Source organism: Camelus bactrianus, chromosome 21, assembly GCF_048773025.1.
Source record: "Camelus bactrianus isolate YW-2024 breed Bactrian camel chromosome 21, ASM4877302v1, whole genome shotgun sequence".
In the NCBI taxonomy this organism is placed as follows: domain Eukaryota; kingdom Metazoa; phylum Chordata; class Mammalia; order Artiodactyla; family Camelidae; genus Camelus; species Camelus bactrianus.
In genome coordinates this window covers 25495297-25517565 of record NC_133559.1, presented here as the reverse complement: position 1 = coordinate 25517565, position 22269 = coordinate 25495297, and the positions used below count along the sequence as shown (strand labels likewise).

Here is a 22269-nt window from a genome sequence, read left to right as displayed (position 1 = left end):
ATGAATTCCTCAGGAATTAGTTTTAACTAAGAAGAAAGAATCTATTAAATAAACTCCTGCGAGCAGCAATATCAAGAGTTCCTAACAGCCAAGAAGGGGGATGCCAGCCGTTTCCCACGTGTGCGCTAGACCAGGGCTGCTCGAGGAGCTGGTCTATGAATTGTTCGTTACCTGCCTACAGTGAGAGAAGGCGCTTTTGCCGGCATCTAAACCAACACACTGCTTCCTTCAAGAAAGTCCTGCTCCATCACTATGAACTCATCTACAAAACAGAAACAGACTCGCAGACTTAGTAAACAGTCTTATGGTTACCATGGGAAAGGGGGTGGGAGGGGATAAATTTGGAAGTCTGAGATTTACAAATGTTAGTCACTATATATAAAAATGAATTAAAAAAACCCAAACAAGTTTCTTTTGTATAGCACGGGGAACTATGCTCAATATTTTGAAATAACCTTTAATGGAAAAAAAATGAAAATGAATATATGTATGTATATGCATGACTGGGATATAGTGCTGTACACCAGAGAAAGACACACTGTAACTGACTGTACTTCAATAAAAAATAAATGAAGATTAATTTGGGGGAGGGGAGAGAAAGTCCTGCTTTAGGAAAAAAAAAAAATCTAGGTGAGCTAAACGATGTGCTATTGAGCTTTTACCATCACCAACAACACCTCACAGACTGGCACCGGTGTGCTGACTACATTTTGAAAAGCACTGCTCTAGACCAAAAAAGACAGATTTCAAATGATTCAGACAAAGGGCAGGCATAATCCAGTGTTTTACTAATCTTTACGTCTTTAGCATCTAGCCTTGTAGCGTGTGGTATACGTGCCATGCATTCGTGATGCATTTGTTTAAGGAGGCTTTACAGGGTATTCTAAAAAGTAAAACTCTGACCACAAGACTACAGTTAATGCCCACTAGAACGGAAGAGAGATGGTGAGTTCTAATGAAATAACGGGGTTTTACAGGAAGTCTTTTGTGAGCTTAGATTTTAAAAGGTATAAATATATGAAAGCAGGGACACGTGATGAAAGAATTTAAAAGAGCAGCAACACTTCTGCTTCCAGACATGACGTTAAGTCAACAGGAATTGAAAAACAATCTCCCTGGCTTTAAACAACTGGAAGGCCGGACAAAATACATGAAACAGCAGCTTTCAGACACTGAACAACAAGCTCTCAGGACAGTGACCCTTGAGAGGGAAACAAACCAAGTGAGCCGTTCAATTGCCTGAGCTCACTGTCAAGATCAAGCCCAGGCTGCAGGACATGGAGGGAGAACCCCACACTGGGCCTGGAGGGCTCACGGGGCTGAGAAGGCAGAGTCTGGGACTCTTGGAGGCCAACGTGTCTGGAATTCATAGGGGAAAAGCACAAGTGAGGCAGCAGCTGCAGAGAGAGGAGCTGGAGACCTGCACAGAAGCCCCTCCGAGTCGGAGGCTGAGTAGTGATCTGGCTCACGTGAATGAGGAAACCACCAAGGCCGGAAGGAAAACCTACCTGAAAGAAGTAGGCAGAACAATCACTGTGTTCACACTGGGGCGAAACAGTTTGTGTTCCCACCAGCAAGGGTGTAAAGACATCCTAACACATAGGACACCAAGTCCCACCAATATCCTCAGAAAGGTGCTGCCTAGCAGGGCCAGCAGACCAAAGGCTCTTCTAAATCAGCCTAACAAAACCCAAGACAAATACAGAAACAATCAAACCAATTCCAAGTAATGTAATTACATTCCCCACCCCCCTCAATAAATACCTAAATAGGCAGACAGCAGGGAGGAAGGGAAACGAAGGAAGGAAGCAAGGGGAAAAAGAGGCCCTGGCAACAAGATCTAATTCAGTGTCTGCCATCCAAAAACAACTACCAGACATGCAAAGAAGCAAAATACATGATTCGTAATCAGGAGAAAAATCAATCAGTAGAAGCCAGTTCATGAATGACAGATGACAGAATGCAGAGATGATACATATGCTTGAGTCACAAGAGTATTAAAACAGCAGTCAGAACACGCCAAGTATCCAGGAAGTGAATGATGAATATGCTGAGGAGACAAACGGAAGATACAAAAAAGCCCCAAGCCAAACCCTAGAGACGAAAGACAGAGCTTCTGAGATGAAAAATACACTAGATGGGAAAAAAATGTTAAACACTGAGCAAGAAAACGTTATATTGTGCTTATAGATCAGAAGACTCAATATTGCTAAGATGTCACTTCTCCCCAAATTGAGCTAGAGAGTTTTTAAAATCCCAATAAAAATTTAAGCAGGCTTCATGTAGAAATTAAGTTAATCCTAAAATTCATGTGGAAAATGACCTAGAATAGCTAAAAATTTTTGAAAAAGAACATATTTATGATTTCAAGACTTACTATAAAGCCACAGTAATCAAGACAGTGGTATACAGCCAGACATAAGACTAACAGAAGAAAAGGTCCAGAAGTAGACCTTCACATGTACAACCTATTGGACTTTTGATAAAGACATCAAGGCAGTTTAATGGAGAAAGGATAGCCTTTCAATAAATTGTGCTGGAACAACTGAATATTTATATGTAATCAAACATTGGTCCTTACATCACACCACATACAAAAGTTAACAAACTGGATCACAGACCTAAATGTAAGACCTAAAACTATATAACTTTTATAAGTAAATATAAGAGAAAAATGTTAGTTACTTGAGTTAGGAAAGATTTCTAAATAGGACACAAAAACTTCATAAAGAAAAAAAAATCAACAAATCTGACTTCATCAAAATGAAAACTCTTGCTCTTCCAAGGATGCTGTTAAGGAAATGAAAAGGCAAGCCACATACCTGAAAATATTTACAACATATGTATCTGATGGAGATTTTGTAACCACAATAAAACATTTTTATAAACCAAGAAAAAGAAGATAATCTGATAAAAATGAGCAAATACTTGAACAGGAAATTCACTAAGGAAGATATACTGATGGCATGGCACATGAAACGATGGTCAACATCACTGGCAAATAGGGAAGTGTACATTAAAACCACAATAAGATATCACTACACATCCACTAGGATGGTAAAATTTAAAAAGATTTGTGATGTAATACATTGGCAAAGAGAGGAAGCAATCAAAGCTTACGTACACTGCTGGTGTGAATTCCAAATGAAACAGCCACTTTGGAAAACATCTTGCCAGTTCTTAAAAAGTGAAATGACCTAGCAATTCCACTCCTACGTACTTACTGACTTAGAAATAAAAAATAAATGTCTACACAAAAAGCTGTATGTGAATGAATGTTCATAATGGCCCAAATCTAGAAACAACTCAGATGACCATCCTGTGGTGAACAGATAAACAAATTGTGGTATATGCATACAACCTGGTATTACCTAGCAATCAACAGGAACTAACTTTAGACATTGGCAACGACATAAATGCATCTCTAAAATATGACACTAAATTTAAAAAGTCAGACATAAAAGGTGCATGCTAACTCCCTGCGTATGAAATTCTAGAAAAGGGAAAGTGACATGGCAGAAGACAGTAGCTGGGAGAGGGAATGACTGCAAAGGGACATGAGGAAACCTTTCAGGACTGATGGAAATGGTCTATATCGTGATTATGGTGCTGATTACAAGGCTGTACCCATTTGTCAGAACCTAAGGAACTGTACACGTAAAAATCAGGAAATTTTACTGTACATAAATGTGAACACCACCCCCCCCCCAAATTGTGAAGAAAAAGAAGAGTGGCAAAGTGAAAGAGAATAACCGAGTCCAGAAATAATATGAGGACTTGAGACAAATGCTAACATCAGCAATTTTTCAAGTTATGTTTCACAAAAGATAAATGAAGGTTTTAAGCAACACGGCAAACCACTGTATCTGTCAACTGTACGTCAACCTGCCTGAATCAGAGTGCTTCTGCGGGGAGTCGCCCACTGCAGATGCTGAGCGGAGCGCGGCTGGGGACAGCTGGACTTGCTTTGGTCGAGTCTGAAGGCTGCTGGGTTCAAACTGGCCCCCTTCTGCCGACTGCTGCGACTGGAAAAGGGAGACGCAGAACTCCTCCAACTTGGGCAGCATGGAGGACTCCGGGGGACTCTTTAAGTCTGGTTGCTGTGGAACAGGGAAAATGGAGCAGGAGGATGAAAAGTAACTGTTAGTGTAACAAGAATTCAGCCTACTGTGTTTTCTTACTTACATACAAAAGACAACTACTTTTCATATCATTAATTAATAAATAAAACTCCTCACTTTTAAGAACCTAGATACTCCCTGGAAAACAAGTCCTTCTCTAACGTAGTGACCACTAATTCAAGGGGCATTTATTGAACACATTATGAGCAAACAAGGGACTGGGCGCTGCCATACACAGCCAAGGAAGAATGGCAGGAAATGAGAGAAATAACATGCACTGAGCACTCACTGTCATGTGTAACCTTACTGGCATGTGTTTCTTTACTGAGACATAAGAATATTGTTCCAGGTTGGTGGTTGTTATGTCTTCTTTATGATGGCTTCTTCCACTTAGCATAATGCTTTTCACAAGAGGCTGAGCAAGTTATCCAGTGCCAACTGGTAAGTGACAATACAGAGATCTGAACACAGGCTAGTCTACGTCCTCTCTGCTCCACAACACCACCTCCCAGTAAATATGATCCCACACCCTAGGGAGCTCACTGTCCTCGGCAGCATTATTCATAATAGCAGAAGACAACTCAAATGTCCATCAGCCAATGAACAGATAAGCAAAATGCAGTCTAGCCATACAATGGATTGTTCAGCCATTAAAATGAAATAAAGCACCAACACATGCTACAGCAAGATGAACCTTGAGAACATTACGCTAAGAAGGCCAGACACAAAAGGCCACATGTTGTAGTGATTCCAATTATGTGAAGTGTCCCTAGGAATAAGCAAACTGATGGAGACAGAAAGTAGATGAGTGGTTGCCTGGGGGAGGGGTGGGAGATGACGGATGGGGGACTGGGTGGGGGCGACAGCTAAGGGATGCAGGGCTTCCTTTTGGGATAATGGAAACACTCTGAAATTATTATGGTGATGGATGCATGATATGCCAGTATGCTAGGGGAACACTAAAGTCTACTGTGCACTTTAAACGGGTGAACGGTAGGGTATGTGAATTGCATTTCAGTTACGTGAAGGGGACAGAGGATGGCGTCTGAGCCCCAGCAAGGGGAAGGGGCTTTCACCCGAGATCTCCAAAGAATCGTGCTTTAGCAGGAAGAGCCACATGTAAGGAGTCAGGACAGAAGTGAAACAACAGTCCTAACAAAGCCTAAACCAAGCCTTAGTGTGTGGGAAGGCGGCTGGCTGGCATCTGCCCATCTTGGCACAACTGAAGCCTCCATGGAGGAAAACAGCTCGTCCAGAGCCTCTGGAACTTTTTACCCATAACGTCCACCATTCTAATAAAAATTATCATGAGGTATGCTCACCTTTCTTCCCCCTCCCAGTGCCAAAGACAAGATCAAATGACAAGATCAAACAGAGGAAAAAACAGTAACAACATGCCCAAAGGTGATTCAGATACTGACATTATCTGAAAAAGACTTTAAAGTAGCTAGGATTAACATGTTCAAGAAAGTGGAAGTGACAGACAAAACTGGTGAAAATAAGGAAACGAAAAATCTTTACATTGAAAATTATGAAACACTGATGAAAGAAATGGAAGACACAAATAAGTGGAGAGACAGTCCATGTTCATGAACTGGAAGAATACTATGAAAATGTTCATACTACGCAAAGTGATCTATCATCAGTGTGGTTCCTATCAAAATCTAAATGGCATTTTTTTTTTTGCAAAAATAGAACAATCCTAAAATTCACAGGGAATCACAAAGGATCCCAAACAGCCAAAACAACCTTGAGGAAAAAAAAAAAGCTGGAGGGATCATACTTCCTGATCTCAAAATACAGCACAAAGCAATAGAGATCAAAACATTATGACACTGGTGTAAAGATTTACATATAGACCAACGGACAGAATCGAGAGCCAATAAATAAAACCACACATGTTTAGCCAACTGATACTTGGTAAGGGTGCTAAGAATACACAATGGGGGAAGGATAGTTTCTTCAGCAAATGATGCTGGGAAAACTGGATATTCACATGCAAAAGAGTAGCTGGACCCTTATCTCACACTATACACAAAAACTGACTCAAAAATGGATTAAAAGCAGAAACAAAAGACATGAAACTTATAGAAGAAAACACAGGGGGAAAGCTTTATGACACTGGTCTGGGCAATAACTTATTGGCTATGAAACCAAAATCATAAGCAACAAAGACAAAAACAAGTGGACACGACACAAAATCTTTTGCACAGCAAAGGAAATCATCAACACAATCACAAATACTGAATGACATTTATAGGAAGTGTCCAAAATAGGCAAATCTATGGAGACAGAAAGCAGATTACCTGCTGCCTAAGGTTGTGGGAGTATGAGGGATGAATGTGACTATTAAAGTGTAGTGGGTTTTTTTTTGAAGGGGTGATGAAAGTGTTCTAAAATGGATTGCATGGATGGTTGCACAAGTCTGTGTGTACTAAAAGTCATTCAAACTGTAAACTTTAAGTGAATAGTACGGTATGTGAATTTCATTTCAATAAAGCTATTATTTCTTTTAAAAAAGAACTACATGAGAAACAAAATACACAAGTTTATTTTATCTTAGACTAAATCTGTGCTTTAAGCAATTAACATTTCTGGAACAGACTGGCCTATGTAATACAGCATACTTTATCAATGCTCTCATCAAGGTAACCACATCCTGTAGAGAAGACTTCACTCAGAAAGTACATCTTCCACAAATCTGCTTTTCAACAAGTGTCCTAGACTTGAGTCCTTTGTTATCAGTGTAACACACAAAAGCACAGAGAGCTGCTGGCCAAATTTCACGGTTCATACAAATTGTCCTGCTGCTTTCAGGCTGCTCAAAATATATTTGAGAAATACAAAACAAATGGATTTTGTTCCAGGGCTGATGCTTTCTGCTAAAGCAAGATAAAAGGGAAAAAAAAAACTGGTCTAGATGAAAGGATACCTATAGAACTTAAAATTTATGGCCAAATTAAAATACTTGTTTTCTCTATCCCTAACGTAGAGGTTGAATCATTATCTTTTAATTCTAGGTTCAGAATTTTCTTCTGAAGAGATGAGTGACTACAGTAAGTTAACTAGAGTTCATTTTTAAATCAACATACATTTTATGTGTATGTATTCTACCAAGTGCTAAGAGATGGATCAGTAACCAGAATTTTTCTTTCAAACAATGAAAGCACTTCCTCGTAAGAACTTGTCACAATACATTCAATAGACATTTATCTTTTGAACCCCAGCTGTTTCAGGGTTTCTTTCCTGAGCACCCAGTCCTTCTATTCCCAGCCCATTCACAAGGCCTGAAGGCTGCCAGGACTCGTCCCAGGTACCTCTGGGTGCAGGAAAACACCAACCCTAGAGAGAAAAAACTGCACGAATAAACTGAGATACAGGGTCACACGATCCAAACAGAGGATGGCCTGGGCAAGGTAAAGGCAAGGCGGCAAGGTGTACTGAACAAGAAAGGTACTTGTTAACTCTACGTCAGTGTGAATTTCCCCTCTGCTTTATTGCTCCACTCCCGATATCCTGAATTCCCATGAACACAGGTCTCATAAAAACAAATACGACTCTGTTTGTAGTATTTTCTTCCGTATTGTTTTCATGGCTAGATGATTTTCATGATCTCTATTTAAACGGCCCAAATAATAAGGAGCAACATAAGTGCTGATATTTCTTCTTTTGAATAACCAGTAGGAAGTAAATTAAAAAATCAAATATATAGGGACCAATATTAGTAAATACTGTCCCAGAAGAGACCCAGATATTTTATTACAAGGCTAATGCAACAAAAATAAAATTAGGGAAAACAGTTTATTTCTAGTTGCCAATGGTAAAACAAAATGCGTAGCGACCGACAGGCAGGCCCATGGCTTAGTCTCCCCTGATTTATGCTGTCCCACCCCAACACTACCACATTTGGGGGGAGAATGCAATCTTCTGAATTACTATCTGATAAATCCTTCTGAATTGCAGAATGTATAGCTTTTTTGAGGCTTGGACAATTACATTTATAATTCCTTTCTCAGCAGTGGTTTACTTCATGTTTTCCCAAGGATCTAACCTTCTGTGGCACTTCTTTACATGACGAATATGGTTTCTGTCCACCAAAGCTTGAGGTAAGTAAGTGGGAGGCAGCATCACTTCCTTTTCCCATTTCAGCCTGCAAAGGTAACCAGTTCTCATCCCAAATATCATCACCTATGGTTACTGACTCCAGGCATGGCATTCCAGTAGGGATCTCATCCTAGAAGGTATCAGGAGACAAAGAAAAACTTTATGGTGCCTGGATGAATACATTTAAAAATTTAGGTTTACCACTTTTTCCTGACACCAGGAAAAGAAGGCAGTGTGAATACACAATTGATTACTCTCTCCCTCCTGAAACATCACCAAAATAAAATAGATTTAAGGTATAAACTTAAGGTCAAAGAGAACAGAAGAGGAGAAAACACCACCTATATTCTGCATACAGGAAAGCAGACAAATGAAAGCTTATTCAGCACTCCCGAGAAAGTGGACTCCTAAGCCTGTAGCAGGAAAAACTGAGAAGTAACCCAAATTAATACCATAGATACTGCAGAAGTTCAGGAATTGCTACTACAAGGTTTTGAGAATTGAAGGTGTAAGGAAAATAAGAGCACTGGTTAAAAGTCTGTGTAAGAAGCAGCTGGATCTCCAGACACCCTCCCCTATCTCAAAAACTCAGGAAACTACACCTCTTCCTCCTGCTGGAAGACTAGAAGGTCTTCTGGAGGGTAAAGTAGAGGATGGTACAAGCAAAGAATAAAAACACTGGAACTAAGTGAAGGTTTTTACACTGGATATAGAAATCTGTCCGCTCTCTTCTCAATACCAGGACAGGTTGAGAGTAAAAAAATGCATGAATTTAAAGATAGAATCAATCTGATTATCCAATCTGAATAACAGAGGAAAAAAACTGGGAAAACAAACAAACAAAAGTACAAAAATAGAGGCTCAGGGGCCTGTGGGACAATATCAAAAGGTTTAACATTTGTGTCATCAAAGTCTTAGAAAAAGAAGAGAAAGAACAAAATGCAATCAACAAGAGAAAGGACAAAAACCACATGATCATCTCAATCGATGCAGAAAAAGCATTTGATAAAATTCAACACCCATTTATGATAAAAACTCTCGCCAAAGTGGGTATAGAGGGAACATATCTCAACATAATAAAAGCTATATATGACAAACCTACAGCCAGCATAGTACTCAACGGTGAAAAACTCAAAAGCTTCCCACTAAAATCTGGGACAAGACAAGGATGCCCACTATCACCACTCCTACTCAACATAGTCCTGGAAGTCCTAGCCACAGCAATCAGGCAAGAGAAAGAAATAAAAGGGATCCAAACTGGAAAAGAAGAGGTAAAAGTATCACTATATGCTGACATGTTACTATATATAGAAAACCCTAAAAGGTCCACACAAAAGCTACTAGAGCTGATTGAAGAATTCAGCAAGGTAGCAGATTACAAAATTAACGTTCAAAAATCAGTTGCATTTCTTTACACTAACGATGAATCAACAGAAAAAGAAAGTAAAGAAACAATCCCCTTTAAAATAGCACCCAAAGTAATAAAATATCTGGGAATAAATCTAACCAAGGAGGTGAAAGAATTATACACAGAAAACTATAAACCACTGATGAAGGAAATTAAAGAAGACTTTAAAAAATGGAAAGATATTCCATGCTCTTGGATTGGAAGAATCAATATTGTTAAAATGGTCACACTGCCCAAGGCAATCTACAGATTTAATGCAATCCCTATCCAATTACCCAGGACATATTTCACAGAACTAGAACAAATCATAATAAAATTTATATGGAACCATCAAAGACCTAGAATTGCCAAAGCATTACTGAAGAGAAAGAAAGAGGCTGGAGGAATAACTCTCCCAGACTTCAGACAATACTATAGAGCTACAGTCATCAAGACAGCATGGTATTGGTACCAAAACAGACATATAGACCAATGGAACAGAATAGAGAGCCCAGAAATGAACCCACAAGCTTTTGGTCAACTAATCTTCGACAAAGGAGGCAAGAATATACAATGGAATAAAGACAGTCTCTTTAGCAAATGGTGTTGGGAAAACTGGACAGCAGCATGTAAAACAATGAAGCTAGAGCACTCCCTTACACCACACACAAAAATCAACTCAAAATGGATCAAAGACTTAAACATAAGACAAGATACAATAAACCTCCTAGAGGAAAACATAGGCAAAACATTATCTGACATACATTTCAAAAATTTTCTCCTAGAAGAAATAAAAGCAAGAATAAACAAATGGGACCTAATGAAACTTACAAGCTTCTGCACAGCAAAGGAAACCAGAAGTAAAACAAGAAGACAACCTACGGAATGGGAGAAAATTTTTGCAAATGAAACCGACAAAGGCTTGATCTCCAGAATATATAAGCAGCTCATACGACTCAATAAGAAAAAAATAAACAACCCAATCCAAAAATGGGCAGAAGACCTAAACAAGCAATTCTCCAAGGAAGACATACAAATGATCAAAAGGCACATGAAAAAATGCTCAGTATCACTAATTATCAGAGAAATGCAAATCAAAACTACAATGAGGTATCACCTCACACCAGTCAGAATGGCCATCATTCAAAAATCCACAAATGACAAATGCTGGAGAGGCTGTGGAGAAAGGGGAACTCTCCTACACTGCTGATGGGAATGCAGTTTGGTGCAGCCACTATGGAAAACAGTGTGGAGATTCCTCAAAAGACTAGGAATAGACTTACCATATGACCCAGGAATCCCACTCCTGGGCTTGTATCCAGAAGGAACCCTACTTCAGGATGACACCTGCACCCCAATGTTCATAGCAGCACTATTTACAATAGCCAAAACATGGAAACAGCCTAAATGTCCATCAACAGGTGACTGGATAAAGAAAATGTGGTTTATTTATACAATGGAATACTACTCAGCCATAAAAACCGACAACATAATGCCATTTGCAGCAACATGGATGCTCCTGGAAAATGTCATTCTAAGTGAAGTAAGCCAGAAAGAGAAAGAAAAATACCATATGAGATCGCTCATATGTGGAATCTAAAAAACAAAAACAAAAACAAACAAACAAAAACAAAGCATAAATACAAGACAGAAATAGACTCATAGACAGAGAATACAGACTTGTGGTTGCCAGAGGGGTGGAAGGTGGGAAGGGATAGACTGGGATTTCAAAATTGTAGAACAGATAAACAAGATTACACTGTATAGCACAGGGAAATATACACAAAATGTTATGATAACTCACAGAGGAAAAAAATGTGACAATGAGTGTGTATATGTCCATGAATGACTGAAAAATTGTGCTGAACACTAGAATTTGACACAACATTGTAAAATGATTATAAATCAATAAAAAATGTTTAAAAAAAGAACAAAATGAAGAAAAAGTATTTGAAAAAGTATGTCTGAAAACTTCCCAAATTTGGTGAAAGACAAGCTGATAGATTAAAAAAAGTTAGCAAACCTCAAACAGAATAAACCCAAAGAAATCCATACCTGCGTAGATTATAATCAACATGTTGAAAACAAAAGACAAAGTATCTTGAATGAAGCCAAAGAAAAATGACACATTATTTTAGAGGAACAACAATTTCAACACTGCAGATCTTGCATCAGAAAGCATGAGAGCTAGAAGGAAGTGAAATGAAATTTTTAAAGGGTTTAAAGAAAGAACTGGCAACCCGTAATTCTACATCCAGCAAAAACATCACTTAACAATGAAGATGAAATAAAACATTCTCAATGAAGAAAACAAAAATAATTTGTTATCAGCAGACCTGCCCTAAAAGAATCACTAAAGGGATTTCTTTGAATAGAAAGGAGATGAGGAGGAGCCAAGATGGGAGAACAGAGAGACTGACAGCTCGTCCTCTCCCACAAATACACCAAGAATTACATCTACAAACCCACTGAATTGCACAGAACACCTACTGAACTCTGGCAGAGTGTCTCACATTTCGAAATACAGGAGGATTCTCACAAAATCCAATAAAAAACAAATTTATATTATATAGCATAGGGAACTATATTCAATATCTTATGGTAACTTATGGTGAAAGAGAATATGAAAACAAATATATGTTCCTATATGACTGAACTATTGTACTGTACACCAGAAACTGACACAACACTGTAAACTGACTATACTTCAATAAAAATATATTTTAAAAAAAAGATACTCAAATTAAATCCACAAACTTTAATGATAAAAAAAAAGATGATACCAAAAGGAAACTTGGAATATCAGAAATAAAGGAAGAGCAACAGAGATGATAAATATCTGGGTAAATGTAATAGACTATTCTCCCCTTGAATTGTTTACAATATGTTTGAAGGTGGAAAGCAAGAAATATAACATTATAAATTCTCAACATACATGGCTATTATATGTAAGTATAGCGTAAAGGAGTTAGGAAGGGATAAAAGACTTGTATGGTGGTAAGATACCTATATTTCACTTGAAGTGGTAAATAGTGATTAAGTCCAATGTGAAAAGCCAAAGATGTATACTGTAATTCCTAGAGTAACTGGTACAAAACTATACAAAAAGATACAGTAAAAGTGCAAGTAAATTAAAATAGACTACTAAAAAAGAATGCTAAATAATAAAAAGAATATTACCAAAAAACCCCAATAATACTAAAAGAAGAAAGGAAAGGAAAAGCAAAGGAATGAAAAGCTGGGGAAACGAACAGAAAAACAACAGAATGGTATCCCCCAAATCAAAACATATTAATAATCATATTAAATGTAAATTGTATAAACATACTAAACTTCAGATTGTCATGCCTGGACCCAGCCCCGCCCACCTATAGGCTAGAACCAGCCCTGAGACATCCAGGGTCATGCAGCCAGCTGTGCTGGGAACCAGCTCCACTGCTAGCAGACTGGCACCACAGAGCCAGCCGACCAAGGACCTGACCCCACCCACCAGCAGCCACTGCACAAGGCAGGGTCTCGCAACCAACCCGGCTGGAGCCAACCTCACCTGCCAGCACACCCACAGCACTGGGTCCCATCCCAACAGCAGGGCCCTTGCAGAACACATGGGGATACCCCTAGAGCACACAGCTCTGGTGACCAGAAGGGAGTGTGCTGGTGGACCCCACACAACGTCTCCTACAAAAAGCTGCTACTCCAAGAGCAGTGAATGTAACCAACCTACCTAATATTTAGAAGTAAACACAGAGAATTAGGCAAAATGATAAGAAAGAGGAATGTGTTCCAAATGAAGGAATAAGACAAAACCTAGAAAAGGAGCTAAGCGAGTGGATATAAGCAATGACCTGACACAGAGTTCAAAAAAAAAATCATAAATATGCTCAACAGACTCAAAAGAAGAATGGATGAACGCAGTGAGAAGTTTAAAAAAGAGAAATAAAACATAAAAAAGACCAAACAGAGCTGAAGAATACAATAATTGAAATAAAAAAATACACTAGAAGGATCCAGTAGGTTAGATGATATAGAGAAATGGATCAACAAGCTGGAAGACAGAGCAGTGGAAATTACCTCAACCAAAAAAAAAACGTATTTTTTTAAATGAGGATAATTTAAGAGACCTCTGGGACATCAAGCATACTAACATTTGCGTTATATGGGTCCTGGAAAGAGAAGAGAGAGAAAAAGGGACAGAGAACTTACTTGGAGATATAATAGCCGAAAACTTCCCTAACCTGGGAAAGAAAACAAGCATCCAGGTCCAGGAATCACAGGAGTCCCAAACAAGATGAACCCAGAAATCCAAACCAAGGAACTCCCGTAAGACTATCAGCTGACTTCAGCAGAAACTTTGCAGGCCAGAAGAGAGTGTCATGATATATGTCTACAATCAAGAACACTCTTCCCAGGTTTGAATGAGAAATAAAGGGTATTATAGATGAGCAAAAGCCAAAAGAGTTTAGCACCAGCTTTACAAGAAAGGGACTAAAGGGAAATCTGGAAAAGACAAGACCACAACTAGATATAAAAATTATGAAGGGAAAATCTCATTAGTAAAAGCAAACATACGGTAAAGGTAATAGATCAACCACCTATAAAGACAAATGAAAATGGAAACGCAAAGATCCAAAGATCTATGCGACACAGCAAAAGCAGTTCTAAGAGGGAAGTTTATAACAATACAAGCTATAAACAAGAAAAGAAGGAAACAAGAAAAATCTCAAGTAAACAATTTAACCTTACAACTAAAGGAACTAGAAAAAGAGAAACAAAAAACCCAAAGTTAGCAGAAGGAAGGAAATAATAAAAATCAAAGCAGTAATAAATGAGAGAGAGACTAAAAGAACAATAAAAAAGATCAATGAAACTAAGAGCTGGTTCTTTGAGAAGAATAAAGCTGATAAACCTTTAGCCAGACACATTAAGAAAAGAAGTGGCCCAAATAAATAGAATTAGAAATGAAAGAGAAGTTACAACCAATACCCCAGAGATACAATCCTAAGAGACTACTAAGAACAACTATACATCAACAAATTGGACAACCAAGAAGAAATGAATTCCCAGAAACATATAACCTTCCAAGACTGAATCAGGAAGAAATGGAAAATCTGAGCAGACTGATTATTAGTAATGAAATCGAATCAGTAAAAAAGTTTTTTAAAAGCTCCCAAATAAACAAAAAAAGCTCCCAACCTGTGTACCAGATGGCTTCACAGGTGAATTTTCCCAAACATTTAAAGAAGAGTTAAAGCCTATCCCTCTCAAAGTATTCCAAAAGACTGAAAAGGAACAATTCTGAACTCATTCTATGAGACCAGCATCACCCCGATACCAAAACCAGGCAAAGACACCACAAAAGGAAAAAATGAAAATTACAGGCCAATATCACAGATGAACTGAACCATACAACCCAACCATTGCATTCCTGGGCATTTATTCCAGAGAACTTATTTTTACACAACACCCTGTATACAGACATTTACAGCAGCTTCATCTGTAATAGCTAAAAACTGGAACTAGCCCAAATGTCCTTCAGTGAGTGAACGATGAAACACACTGTGACACACACATGCCATGGAATACTGCTCAGCAATACAAGGAACTACTGATTCATGTAATGACTTGAATGAATCTCCAGGGAATTATATTGAGTGAAAAAAGCCTATTTTAAAGGATCACATACTATATGATGTTATATAGCATTTTGTAAATGACAAAATTTTTACAAATGGAGAACCAATTAGTGGTTGCCAGGGGTTAGGGATTGTGGGCAGAGGGGTGGTGGAAGGACGATAAAACCCTTCCAATTAGCAGACAGCATTATTGTCTATGTAGAAAATCCCAAAAGAAATCTACAAGACACCTCCTAGAACTAATAAGTGAGGTTAGCTAATTCATGCCACACAAGGTCAAAACACAAAAATCAATTTCTACATATTAATAATGAAAATACAGAAACTAAAATAAAAAGATATCATTTATAATTCCTCCCAAAATAAATAGACAAGTATTATCTAAGTTAGATAGTCTTTGTTAGTTTTAAATACCTAAAGCTAACAAAATATGTTCTGTATATTAAAAATTGTAACACCCTGATTAAGGAATTAAAGAAAAGCTAAACAAATACATATACTGTACTCACAGATTAAAGATGTTAATTCTTCTCAAATTTATCTACAGATTTAATGCAATTCCAAAAAAATCCCAGATACAGGTAAGCTGATTGTAAAATTTACATGGAAATGAAAAGGAACTACATTAAAAACAATTTTGGAAAAGAATAAAGCAGGAGGAATCATACTACCTGACTCTAAGAGGTATGATAAATCTATAGTAATCAGGACAGCGCCGCCGATAAAGGGACAGAAAGACTGACAGAGCAGAATGAAGTCTAGGAACAGACTCACACAAATATGGACGTTTCATTTAAGTCTGCAAAGGGAATTCAGCGGAGAAAGCAGAGACTTCTCAACAATAGCCCTCGAACAGCTGGCCATCCATATGCAACAAAATGAACCCTGACCCAAACCTCACACTTTATACTAAACTTCAATCAACATGCCTTGACACTGAAAACACTGTACATCAAAGGAAAATCTGATAAACTGAACTGTCTCAAAATTAAAAACTTTTGCTGTATGAAAGATATCATTAAGAGAATGTAAGACAAGGTACACGTGGGAGAAAATATTTGAAAATCACATATCTGACAAAGGGCTATTATCCAGAACATACAAAGAATTCTCAATTTCCAACAGTAAGAAAACAAACAACTCAATCAAAAAAAAAAGGGGGCAATAGACATTTCACCAAGAAGTAGGTGTGGCCGGCAAGTAAGCACATGATAAGATGGTCAACACCATAGTCATTAGGGAAATGCAGATTAAAACCACATGGTGATACTACAAGCCTATGAGAACGGCTAAAAACAAAAATCACTGACAACAGCAGGTGCTGGTAAGTTATGGAGCAACTAGAATTCATACGTTGCTGGTGGGAATGCAAAACGGTACAGCTAGTCTGCTAGACAGTTTGACATATATTTACCACAAGAACCGGCAATTCTACTCCTGATTATGTTTATACAAAAACCTAGACACGAATATTTACAGAGGCTCTATTCATAATTACCAAACCTGAAACAACCAAAACATCCTTAAATGGGATGAAATGGATATACAAACTGTGGTGTATCCATATAATAAAATACTACTCATCATGAAAAGAAATAAACTACTGATACATACAATAATGCGGATGAAGGGACGATGTGGAATCGAAGCCCCATATCGAGAAGTTACCTACCACATGATTCCACTTATGAGGCAGTCCTGAAAGATTATGGGGACAGAAAACAGATCAGCCATTGCCAGGGATTAGGGATTTGGGGAGATGTGATTATAAAGGGGTACCACCTGGGAGTTTTTTCAGGCAATGGAACCATTCTGCATCCTGACTGTGGTGGTGGTCACACAAATCTATACGTGTATTAAAACTGATAGGACAGTACCCCAAAAACAAAGTCAATTTTTTACTGTATATTGATTTTAAAAGAAAGAAGTATTAATACTAATTATAAAAAATTAATATTAACACTGGAAAAAATAAAAGTTATGCAGGAAAAGAAAACTTGCCATAACACACTACTTGGCTGTAAATAGCATTTACAGAGTTATAATCACATAAATACTGAATGGTGATCTAATGGGAAGTTTGGCATAACTGTGTTAGTAAGACGGTGATGGGGCGGGACGGAAAGGGTATGTCTGTGTGTGGTGGGAGTGAAGGTATCAAAGAGAACTAAACCCTCATCTCACAGTGGGAGAGCCATAAATACTTTTCTAAAACTGAAAAATCAGGAAATAACAACACAAGCATGCTATTTAATGAAAGAAACAGAGGTAAATTCCAAAAGAAGAAGCTGAAAGAGATGAAAATGGTTGCTCTGTGAAATGGGCAATGGAGGGGAGGGCTTTGGGGAAACTCTAAGCTGCATGTACATCAACATTTGATTAAAATAAAACTGTCCTCCAAGGAAGACACCACCGGGAAAAAAAGTGTATATGTATATATAACACCCTCCAAAACGTTGTCAACATTTTCCCTCATGGGTCTTCCTAATATTGTTTCTCAGTTCTAGTTTATAATCACGCATAATTCTTGAAGACTGCCCAGAGCTATGGAATAGGTACTAAGCTACCAAATCAGACAATGGCGTTTCTTTTTTGTGATCAAGGCTATGTTGCTGTAACTGGTCTTGGTGACTGCTGAAGAATTTCAGTGTGCCCTGACCACACTGAAAGCAGTAGGGTTTAAAGAGCTATTTTATTCCAGTCCCCTTCACTTACATATTAATTTTAGCACATTAATTACATTTAAAAAATTATCTTCCCTTTTCCTACCTCATTTTCTTCCTTCACACCCTTTAACTCCGGGACAGACCACTTTGGATCGTCTTCACAGCTCTTATCTTGAGTTTTCAAAGAACAGAATTCAGAATCCTTTAATGGCTCCTTTGAGGTGACTGATTTAAGGTGACTGAAAGCCTTCCCATCATTAATATCTTGCTAGTAGATATGAAAGAGAAATTATTTTATTTTCTATACTAATGCTGTTTCCAAAATCTACATGCCTATAAATTCTGGGGTGGGGGGGGATTTTTTGCTTCGGTTCATGAAAATGTTACCTCATTTTCTAACTTTATCCATGACCCTACTACATCTTCCCATCCTGCTAAACTAGTTCAGGCCAACAAACATCTATTGAGTCCATATTATGAAATGTGTATGGGGTAGCTCTGTGGATATAAAGATAAATGCAACAGTTCCCAGCTCTAAAGGAACTCAAAATATGGCATGAAGACACAATCAGATAATCACAGCACAAGCTTCAGTATAGAGTCAACACAGAGATTTAACCAAAATATCACTGGGGAAGGAAGGTATCTGAAAAGATGCAATAAAGGAAATAACACAAACTGTCAGGATGCCTAAAAGAAGAGTAGGGAACCAGGTGCACAGAGGTAGACGCATGTGTGGCACATCTGTGTGTGCAACATGTGGAAACCTTGATATGTTAAAATACAGGCTGGGGTGGGACAGAGGAGCTTTAGGTCTCATCTCTTTTGCAGAAAAGATGCCTTATTTCTTAGGACTCAACTATGATTATCTGAAGACATCAACAGAGTGATAAGATATTCTGAAAACTTTTAAAGGTGAATTCAATTCATTATTTAAGAATCGGGAAATATAACTGTTCTAATCAAGTTAATAATGACTAAGAAAAATTCAGGCTTCAGAAAAGTTTCAGGGACTAAACAAGTTCAATTAATTTTAACTAATTTTAAACTAGGAAACTAAAATGTTGATATCGATTTAAACATGCAGCAGTAAACATTCATACATATTTTTCAGAGTAGGTTAATCTCCCAGTAGTCAAATGGCCTTTCTTATCTTTTCTAATAATTAGTAAATGTCTACTAAAAAAATATCATCGCTAAAATTTTAAAAATTCGTGTAACATATTTACACGAAATACTATTTTCACATTTTATTCAAAGTAAAAAGCCTTGTGTCCAAAAAGATAAATTCTTGGCTCTCAAAATGAATGCGACCTACATTATTAGCCCAGTACTTGTAACTGTGAGGAACATGTGATTCAGAGGACATGTCTGTTTATTCATTTGTTGAAAAATCATTCCACTTATTACTTACTAATGTGCTTCACTTTACTTCTATCTAAAATGGGGATGTGAAAGCACCAACCTGGTAAACTAGTTCTGAAGATTAAATTAACTAGTACACGCAAGTAAGTCGTTAGGCAGTGCCTACCATACGGTACGAGTTCAGTGTCACTATTAGTGTTTTTTTTCTATTATTATTATTGTGGGATGGAATAATACATAATAGTAATATTATTGTTATTACTGTGGGTAAGAGTTGCCAAAAGATTTATAGAGAAAGTAAGAAATGACATGAACATGTGAAGAAGAATCTGATGAGAAGAACAGCACATGGGTCGGTGTAGGCGGGGCCACAACTGCCCCAAGGCAGTAGCAGAATTCAGTGTGTGAGAAATCGTGCAGGGAGCAGCAGGACTGAAGCAAAGGTTCAAACCAGCAAATAATGAGAGACAAGGTAACTCTGAAGATGACCACGTAGTTCCCAAACTTTCCTAGGTTTGAGATGCCCCAGTTTCCTCATCTATAAAATAGGGATAACTGTGGTCACTATGTCACAGGGATGTTCTGAGTATTAAATGATATATTTCAAGTGCTTTTACAGTGTTTGGTGTATAGTAAATACTCATTAAATATTAACAATAATATAAAGAATTATAATAATATTTCCAAAAATCTCTTACCAGGGTATGTAATTCACTCTCTTTTGATGGTGGACTTATCTCTCGGTCTTCATTAAAATAGTGCTGCTGGGAAGGACAGCCCAGTTCTGTCAGGACAATGTCCTCGGGCCCTGCACTGGATTTAGTGTATAAAGCTAAAGGGTTGAGGTCTCTGAAACCCTGGGATTAAAAAAAAGAAGAAGGAAGAGTTTAGTTTCTCAGAGAAAAAGTGAAAAAGTTAGCACTTCATAATTTTCAAATGTTGTGGGAAATGTACTATCTTCTAAAATTTAATAGTTAGAATTTTTTCCATATTGATAGCTTTGGCTAGCCACAAAAATGATCAGCATCAACATGAATGGTGATGCAGACATTACCATGAGTAATTGCAAAATAAGAGAGTGTTGCTCCTGTCTAAGAAAACCTCAGAGAATTAAATTCTTGATAGGTAGAATCCTCAATTATTCAAGGAAAAAGAATTCACATTCTGAAGGACAATAAGCCAAATGAAGTGTTTTGTGGTCATCTGAAAATTAAGAAAGTGCTCTGAATTAAGGAGGCAGGAATCTCACAGATGTCTCCAAGATTAAAAAATAAATCCAATAACTTTCCATATTAAATTCTCTTATACCCTGAAGTATTGAGATTAAATAAAACACATTACAAAATACATCCAGAATGCACCACCTTAGAAGGGACATTTTCTCGGCATACAATGGCGTGGCCCTCTGTTCTTAGGACATGATGGAAATAGATGTCTTCATTTGAGGATGTATCACACAGAAAAATATTAAGGATTCCATCAACATATTCATCCACTACCCCCACTAATGGCTTCAAACCACACAACTTCTGGAACTGCAAAATAGCTCTGGATGTCCAGTGTTCCTGAAATATAATCGAGATACGAGATTCAGACAACAGATTCAAACAGGAATTATACAAACCATATACAAAAATGAATTCCTAATTAACTAGAAATTTTAGTGGAAAAATAAAACCATGAAAGTACTAGAATAATGCACTTGAGGATATTCATGATTTGGGGATGAGGAAGAGTCAAAACAAGGGGAAAATGATATAAGGAAGAAGGAAAAAAAAAGAAAAATGATGAAAATGGGATTATGGAAAAAATTTATTTTTATGTGGTGAGAACCTTTCATGTTAAGAAATGGTTCAGTTAGATTATTGGACCAACGCTTCCACAGAAATAACTAAAAATTCTAGATAAGGTATTTTTAAAATATGTCTAAAAAGTATCAAAGAACTGACAAAAGAGTAACAAATTATCTGGCCAAAATTAAAGGGAAAGTGGGACTATTTTTGCCTTAAGGGTATCTGAAAATCCAGGCAAATTTAAACGTTGGTTTTGATGGTCTCACAGGTCAAAGAGGACAGAAATCAAAGTGTCCAGCCATGGTAGGGAGTAGAGAGGAGAACTTTCCTTTACTAAGCTGAGTCCCTAGGGGCACGCATTCAAGATAAGGGGGAAGAAGTAAATCAGCCTTCACATGGATTTGCACCTCAATTTTCCCATCACCTGGGTGGTACGCAAATCCTCAAGTTGTTCATTTAAATTAACATGGTTCCACACTGATTGTATTCCCAGGTACCTGGCAGGAGCTAAAGTGTATCTCTCTGGAGGTAGGCAATCTCAATCTGTATTCAACCATTCTTACAAAATTTTTTTTAAAGTCAATGAGCAGTATATATAGGCAAAGATAAAAAAACATATAAAGAAACAATGAATCACAAGAACAAAGAGAAACAACATAACTAAAACAAAACTTCAAAAACTTTAGATATCTGAATTTCTAGATGAATTGTAAGTTTTACACTTAAAGTAAAAACAAAGAAACAAAATTAATTTGAAAGGTTCTGCAGAGATCTGCAATCTATTACAAATTGATCTATCGGAATTAAAAAACCAAGAGAACTTTTAGAAAGTGAAAATATAACAACCAAAATTTTAAACCTAATAGGTTAATAGAATTAAAGAATAAATCAGTAAAGCGGAAGATATGAAAGGTAAGTTGAGAAGGTTTAACACACTTTTAATTTTGGTCCCAGAAAAAGAGAGGCAGAAACAGAGAGAATATAACTGTAAATATGGAGTAGAGACAATGATTGAAGAGATAATGGCTAGGAATCAGCCAAATTTAATGAAAAGCAGCAGAGCACTGATAAAAAAGAAGTCCAAAGAACCACAAAGCAGGATAAACAAGAATAAATCCATACATAAACATACTAGAACTGAAGAAAATGGTTTTAGACTTCAGAAACATGGTAGAGGAGAAGAAACTACCATTGTCTCTC

At 37.4% G+C, this 22269-nt stretch overlaps 1 protein-coding gene across 1 annotated transcript in view; it reads right to left on the bottom strand.

Annotated features, from left to right (window-relative positions):
* Positions 1–22269, bottom strand: part of TDRD5 (tudor domain containing 5) — a 68308-nt gene that overhangs the window by 5503 nt on the left and 40536 nt on the right. The window contains exons 12-17 of the mRNA XM_074349876.1: positions 20641–20841; positions 19975–20133; positions 18015–18179; positions 8173–8355; positions 7329–7463; positions 3890–4100 (exon numbers count right to left, since the gene is read on the bottom strand). Of these exons, the coding sequence (XP_074205977.1) occupies positions 3890–4100; positions 7329–7463; positions 8173–8355; positions 18015–18179; positions 19975–20133; positions 20641–20841 (1054 nt within the window). The remainder of the gene's footprint in view (positions 1–3889; positions 4101–7328; positions 7464–8172; positions 8356–18014; positions 18180–19974; positions 20134–20640; positions 20842–22269) is intronic.